Below are 7,852 nucleotides of genomic sequence, written 5' to 3'. Positions count from 1 at the left end.
CGCCTGAAGCACTGCTGCTGTTCGTGTGCAGTTTGCGGCGAAACCTGCGCCTCATTGAATCTAGCTGCCGCCAGGTGGCTGCGCAGGGAGTTAAATAAAAAATAAGAAAAGCCGCAGTAGCGGACGACTTCGGGAATATTTCAACAAGCTGAGATTATTAACGTGAGATGACAATACATTACACGTGCGCTTTTGGAGTGTAGCTACCAGGGAAACGAGGACGCCGAAGCACGGATTCCTCCCGCGTCCTCAGGCTCAACAACCGAGCGCCCCAGCCACTAACCCACCACGGCGGGTGGCCTATTGCACGTGCTCCTCTCAAATAAAGCCGCTTTCTACGAATAAAGTTTGTTGTCAGTTTGTGCTCGTCCTGTACCCTGCCTCGTGTGTGTGCTTTTTTCGCGCACCTTGACCATGTCAGAAGTGTTTCACCAACTATCCGGACAAAATCTTCCACTTAAGTATATCCCAGTAGGAGAAGTCTAGAGCCTTTCATACGACATATACTGAAAAACTAACTCAGTTCTGCAACAGGGTCCTGTCCCTTACCGGCTTGCCTTGCGCCCGCTCATGGAGCTACAGCGCCCGTTCCAAATCTGCCATTCCGGCGTTCCTCGACGCCGCCTTGGAACGCTTCCTTAGCAGCTGCCTGCCCGCCCTCCGGAAGCGGTATGGTCTCGCGGAGCTGCAGGACCTGGGAGGTCGGGCGTTGCGCCTTGTCCATAAAGCGCCTTCCGCCTTCGAACGCCTCCGGGTCCGAGTCCGCTGAGCCCATTGTGGGACTGCTGTAGGAACTGCTGACGCCGCCGACGCTGGAGTAGGCCGGCTAAAACGGTGATGTAAAAAAAATTGCACACTCGATCGGTTGTTGCAAAATCTCTCAGTTGGAAAATTCATTTCAAGAGAAATGATCGACAAACTTCCTGAGCCGCGGGCGACTGCTTGCAAGTTTGTCGATATGATGAGATATTATTTATCCCTATAAGATAGAAACGATGGAAAACAAGCCATTAAAGTGGTTGGTTAGATATGCCTCGAGTAAAGAGTGCAGGAAATGAGCATTTAAGAACTGGGAAATGGCGTTTGCGACGGTAACCCCCCCCCCCCCCCACACACACACACACACCACCACCACACTACACAATGAAATCACGGGAAGCCCGAAATATATTCAACATGGATTAAAGGCTTGTCAATACACAAAATCCAGAAACGATTTTGTCGACTAGAGTGCGCACTCTAAATTCCGTGAACCTCAACGGCTGTCGCAAATTTGCTGCCGTTCATATAAAAAAAAAAACCGGATTGACTTCTTCCCACTCTGCAAGAATTTCTTTTGTGACAAGTTTTAAGCAGAAATGGAGACGAGCACCTATAGCTTTCATAAACGCTCATCGTTTGCCGGAACAAAGCGACGAGCTTATTAACGTTTTAACGCTTGCGCACTAAATGAATTATATAAAACATGCGCACGCAGGAAAACCAATCGCAACTTACGAGACGCATGGTTGTGATAAGCCGATAAATGCCCCGACATGGTTACCTAATGCGTACGAAAGCTTCGGTACATTAAGATTAAGGTTATGGGAACTCAACCAGAGGTTCCTCTCCTTTTCCTTAGATTGGATTACATAAGAACTATATCACAGCGGCAGCAAACTCTTATCAACTCACCAGCTACATTCACGCGCTTCCGATCCAGGCGCAAGGTTCGCCAATTGACCACATACTGGGCAATGTCGTGAGGGCCTATTGCCCTGACCACGTATTCCTTTAAATCTGACATTCACGTGCATTAAAAGGAATTAAACTCACGTTGACCATAGGAAGAATGCAGCGGCTTTCGGTTAGGATATGGTATTCGATAGTAACGCCGTGCGCTTCATCATAAATAAATGCCAAGGACTAATTGTGGCCGCAGTTCCTCTACGGTTGTCGCTCCTCCCCAGCGAAGGGAATGCGAGTGGCCAATAGAAGGTAGGCGGGGGCGGCGCCCTCGTGGAGTAGACGACGGTGTCAATCACATTCTAGAGAAAGCCCACGTTAGCTAGGATAGATACCCAGCAAAAGAGATTCGTAGTTTACGGGATGGCCCATAGTGACTGTGAGCGTCGGCTCTAAAGCCTAAGGTCGCGAGATCGAATCCAGATAGCAGTGGCCTCAACTCGACCAAGGCGAAATGCAAAGTTTCTTTGAGCCGTAAGACATGCCCACGTGCTGTGCGATTTCAACTGAGGGATCGTCGAGAGTAAAGGTCAAGTTTAACACGGAGTCCTTTTACTGCAGCGTCCCCTTTGGTCCAGTGCAGGTAAGGACCATTAAACCGCACATACTATACCATACCGTAAAATACCGTACCGTACCGTGCCATACCATACCATACCACACCATATACCATAACTCACCATACGCTGTTAAAAGAGCTTCGGTTAAAACATTTAGAATGTGAAGTTAAATAAAGAATGCATTTTTATCTTCAGGAAAACATATTGTCGATGCTGACAGAGCTGAGGGGAAGGCCCGCGAAATCCAGAAAGTTTGGCACATGAGTATAGATTTGGAATTATATATTTGCACAATACACTAAATATTGTAAAAAGGTCTAGAATTTGGCGTTGCAACCGGTCATTGACCAAGGGAGTGACGATATTTGCACGAGTTCTTTGCGTGTTGTTTTGTTTACGACCGATTTTGTTGCCTTTTTACGTCAGAATGTCCATTTGTGTAGAATTCCCTCTACAGTAGAAAAAAACAGAACGGGGACTCTCCTGGAAATACTCAGCGTAAGCTCACATTTGCTGCTATTCCTAAATTGCAGTGGAGTAACATTAGTAGGGCACGCTCGGTTAAGCTACATGGCGCCTAAGTTCTCGCCACTTACCTTACCTTGATATCCTGTTTTCACAAACATACATGGCGCCTCTAAAGGTGCCATGTATGGGCTAATGTGGCGGTCTGGAATAAATTCCTCATTCCGAGAAGCCCGCTACGTATTGAAACACTTGGCATTACATTGAGCTCGTCGCGAAGATTGCTTGGGCAGATAGTTTGCTAAAGCGGCCATGCACAGTCACCATAATACTCGACAATGAAATACCCTAGAGACAGATCACTGACGGGCGTACGCTGCCTCCATGGTACCGCACAGCGTATATTCAGGCATTATGCTGTTTGTTCTCCTCTAAGGAAAAAGTGAACTAAAAATAAATGCATATCCTTGCACGAAGCAAGTGGTGCGGAAATGCATTCTGACCGATTTTCCATTACGCCCTCGTATTCTACCACCTCAATCTTTCTTTCTCATTTTCTGGAATCACCAGAATAACATGTATAAGCTATCCCCTTATCTACGCTGCCATATGCGTTATGGGTTTCCAAAGACATTGCTGGTCTTTTCTATGTTGTGTTTCGGAAAATTATGGCACTTGAAATTTTCTAAAAACAGTAACCTTATAAACTCTCTTGGAAGCCGATGTAATCAACCCGAATTAACGCATACAACACTATGATTACGGCGATAGCTGTGAAACCATGCAGTGTCAGCTGCATTGTGGTCGTATCTATGGATTCTCAGTATTTGAGGCCATAAGGGAAGGGATAAAGGAGGCAGTTAAAGAAAAGCAAAAAAAGAGGTACCATAGTGGAGGGCTTCGGGATAATTTAAAACACCTGGGGATATCTAACGTGCACCGACATCGCACAGCACACGGGCGCCTTCTGCGTTTCTATCGCATCAAAACGCGGCTGCTGCCGTAGGGTTGTAAACCGGGCACTCCGGCTCAGTAGTCGAGCGTCCTAACCACTGAGCCACCGCGGCGGGTAAAGTATGAAACGCAACGTGCTTCGAGCTGATATGTTAATTTTTCGCTTCGTATTTGTGGCCGAGACCAGCATTATTGCATGCCCCGGTAATACTATTGGCAGCTAGATTTATTGGTAAAATATTCTTCACTAGGGACCGCCGACGTCTTGTAATGCGTATTGAAAGTCACACCGAAGCCGACTGCTTGATTTTATATTTATACTATGTTAGGCTCCGTTTCCCGTTATGCAGGAACGCGTTAAAAAAATGAAAGTTGATATTTGAGGGAAGGAAATGGCGCTGTAACTGCCTCACATATCTAGGTAGACATCCGAAATGCCCGTAAGGAAGCGATAAACGACACAGTGAAGGTAGTAAACAAGTGAGAAGTGCCGTAGTGGGGTGCTCCGGGATAATTTCGACCGCCTGGGGATCTTAAGGGTGCACTGAAATCGCCCAGCACAGGGCGCCTTCTGCGTTTCTTCTCCATCGGAACGCTGCCGCAGCGGTAGGGCTCGAACCCGGGAACTACGGATCAGTAGCCGAGCGCTCTAACCTCTGATCCACCGCGGCGGGTTCGCGTTCAAACACTCGTCTGATTTTCGCTAATAGACGCGTAGTTCAAGCAAAAACCCAAGATCTTACCAACCAGAAAAGGACATGCAGGTACAGCGTGACCTTTGCCGCTTAGTACACGGTACCGCAAAATCATGTGAGGGGCATTCCATGGTGACAATAGTAGGAGCCGCGCTTGCGTCCATACAAAGCGTATGTTTAGCATGGCCCACGGGAGGATACTCCTGATTATGCTCCCATCATCTATCTTCTCCTTACTTTTTATTCTCCAGTGCATATGAGATAGCACTCTTTAGTTAATTTTCGAACTAAACAATGTTTAGTGTAAGGGCAGCGCCAAGGTTGTTCGTAGTCCATCTTAAACATCTACGGTGGGAAGAGGGCAGAAAAGATGGAATCCTTGACTGAACAAAATAAGGGTGGGCAAGAAAGACTGATTCCGCCAGCGAATGGTTCTACAACAGGACGTGTCTTTGTGCGCTAAGACATGTCCTCTTGTCGAAACAACGGCCATTCGAATGAGGCATCCCTCCATACTGTGCTTCAATTTGAGTCTGTAACAGCGGTTACTCAAACAAGACGGTACATAAGGACTCATTCTCTTCATTATGAACCAACTAGCTCGCCAGAACGTCCTTCTTCAGGTCACTCAAAGTTCACCAAAAATGCCAGGCATCACTCGAAGCTTTACCTAGGAAGCATGTTATAGTCTACGCATGATTCGTTTCTTACCATGCTGGCCTGCGTCCGCTCCTGCTCCCCCTTCTGCGTAAGGGACGCCGCCACGGTGCGTCCTCTTCGGAGATTCAGGCGCTGGAAGCTCGGACGCTGAGCCGGGTGCACGAACCTTGAGACACCCCTGATAGCCGCCATGTTCCAGGAACTCGCCGTGATGCAGCGGAGGTAGCTCCTCACGATGTCTGCAGCCTTGAGGACGCGACTGAACACAGCCGAATCGCTGTTGTGCACCAGCATCACTCTGTGCCTTGTGGCGCACTTGAAGTTCAACTGGGAACTGAATACTAAACGCCAGGGGCTCTTGCCGTCACGAGATCCGTTCGTTGCCAGTGCCATGGGTTTTTCTGCTGCCAGCTCGCAGCGCGAGACTTCTTCTTCTTCTTCTTCTCCTCAAGTAATATGGCACATACCCACGTGGGGGGATTGGCCAAGGTATAGGGTAGAATGCCAATGAAGCATTTGCGCGGGGAAGGAAACGTCAGAAGACTGAATCAAGATAAAAAAAAATTGGGAAAAATAAAATGAATTCAAGAGGTATGAGTCATCCGGAATAGAATCAATCTAGCCTTTTTGGACATGCGAAAGAATTTTGTGTATAGCTAACAGGATAATCGATTAGTTGCACTTATGTAATCGTGAAGGTAGCCGCATACACTGCTTAACGGGAATCCCTTGGCACTCGCACCGAACGATAGAAGAACTGTAAGAGACAGAGGCAGTCCTAGTCTCGAAAGAGGAACCTCCAGATATTGCTTTCTCTGAACCGCGAACCGCCGGCAAGAGAGGAGAAAATGATCGATTGATTCAACTTGCCCACATGATACACAAAGGTTTGTCGCAGCGAACCCGCACCTGCATAAGTACAAGTTTAAGTGAGGGATTCTACATCGCAGGAGCGTCATGGACACTTCACAAAGCCTTGACTTACACCACCGGATATTCCATGGGTACTTTAGGTGTTGAAAGTCCACGGTATTCAGCAACGGATCACTCAAAGTGGCTGAAATATGTTGGAACCGCTGGAAACGTGAAGCTGCTAACAGAATGAGGTGAGGGACGGGATATATTACAGGTGCGCTGAGAGCTGACCTTGCCAATAAATCAGCCACCTCGTTAAAATAGACGCCTGAATGCCCAGGTACCCAGACCAAACGGATCTCGCGCACTGTGCTCGGAACAAAAAACCTAAGTGAACGAGTCAAGAAAGATTTTTCCGAATTTTGGAGAGAGACAATAACTGAAAGGCAGTCTGTGAGAATAAGAACCCGTGCGACATGTCTGGGAATTTTGAGAAGAGCCAAACCAATGGCCAAAAACTCTGCGAAGAATATAGGAGTATAATCAGGGATACGAACGGAGTAGCTCCAATCTAGATCCTGCGAATATATGCCAATCGCCGCCTTCTCACAGCTGCCGGAGGCATCAGTGGAGAGAACAGTATGATGTGGAAAATTGTGTAGGTGTTCAGAAAGAAGACCATTTAGGGTATGTGCGGGCATATGCTTCGCATGGGACGGGAAAATAAAGTCGTAATAGAAGACGGGATCAGCCTGCGTGTCAGCAACTCGTTGCAAGGAGATCAGATCAACCTGAAGCGGAGCTAACAGATTCTGCGTGAACCTAACTTGCGGAAGCTGATAACGTGGCCAGTGATTAGTCAAAAAAAGGTGTGGTTGGGATACAAAAATTGGAACACTAACGCCTGGGGCCGGGTCAAAAGACTTGAGGAAAGTACGCACTGTTAGAAGTTTGAAGCGGGAATAGAGGTTGGGGATACGCGCTTCCAGATAAAGGACAGCGTTGGAAGCTGATTTTGGGAGCCCGAGGCATAGCCGTAGGGCACGTCTTTCCAGTAAGGCTAATGGCTGCAGCTTGTAGTTCGCGCTACCAGAGAACAAGGGGCAACCAAATTCCAGAATCGGTCTCATATAAGCCTTATAGAGCAACAGTAGCGTGTCACGACGCATGCCAAACTTTTTATTGCCAACTCGGGTCAAACGGCCCAGTGCACGTTCCCCTTTAATAACATTATTCTTAATATGGTGTCGCCAGTCCAAATTTTGGTCATAAGTAACACCTAGGTATTTAACCGACTCCACCTGCGGAATTGGAGTGGAGCGGTAGGCTAGCGAGATGTACATAGGAGCGTCGGGTGGAAATACCAGCACGCCGCATTTGCTGACATTAAGTGATAAATTGATTTGGTCCAACCAGACTTCAAGAGCATTCAGATATGCCTGCAAATACCCGTAGAGCACATGAATATCATTTGCTGATGCGAAAAAAGCTATATCATCTGCGTATACATAAACTGTAACGTTAGGATGAATGGGGATGTCCCGAACTAATATGTTGAAAAGCAGCGGAGAAAGAACAGAGCCTTGCGGCACACCTCTTGATTGACCATAGGTATTAGAACAAAAAGATCCGTCTGTACAAAAGAAAAATCTATCTTTTAGAAATTCACAAATCCAGGCGTAGAGGTAATGCGGTGGTTGTAGTTGAGCAAGCTTGTTAATGAGGACTGTGTGCTCCACGCTGTCATAGGCCTTCGCAACGTCAAGCGTCACCAAGGCCGAAACTTCTCTCTGGCGCATTGAGAGTCGTATTCGGCTCTCGAGATCCACATGCGCGGACCATATGGAACAACCGCGACGAAAGCCAATCTGTGCGGGGCTGAGGCCGTTAATATGATGAACATGCTTTGTGAGGCGACTGTGTACTACTCTTTCTATT

The 7,852-nt window shown here is 47.5% G+C and overlaps 1 protein-coding gene across 1 annotated transcript; it reads right to left on the bottom strand.

Moving 5' to 3' along the window:
* Positions 1–568: 568 nt before the first annotated feature.
* LOC144119658 (uncharacterized) lies at positions 569–5,452 on the bottom strand. The gene is made up of 2 exons (XM_077652225.1): positions 5,111–5,452; positions 569–826 (listed from the first exon to the last, which is right to left on the bottom strand). The coding sequence occupies exons 1-2, from the start codon at positions 5,450–5,452 to the stop codon at positions 569–571; spliced, it is 600 nt and encodes a 199-aa protein (XP_077508351.1).
* Positions 5,453–7,852: the final 2,400 nt, after the last annotated feature.

Source organism: Amblyomma americanum, chromosome 2 (assembly GCF_052857255.1).
Source record: "Amblyomma americanum isolate KBUSLIRL-KWMA chromosome 2, ASM5285725v1, whole genome shotgun sequence".
Classification (NCBI taxonomy): domain Eukaryota; kingdom Metazoa; phylum Arthropoda; class Arachnida; order Ixodida; family Ixodidae; genus Amblyomma; species Amblyomma americanum.
Note: the sequence above shows the minus strand (reverse complement) of the source record. Positions and strands in the feature narration are given on the sequence as shown.

Bases quoted from the DNA above. Each gene is read 5' to 3' on its own strand.
- LOC144119658 (XM_077652225.1), bottom strand. From the start codon at position 5,452: ATGGCACTGGCAACGAACGGATCTCGTGACGGCAAGAGCCCCTGGCGT. The intron at 827-5,110 runs GTAAGAAACGAA...TCACCGTTTTAG, and splicing joins AGCGGACGCAGGCCAGCATG to CCGGCCTACTCCAGCGTCGG.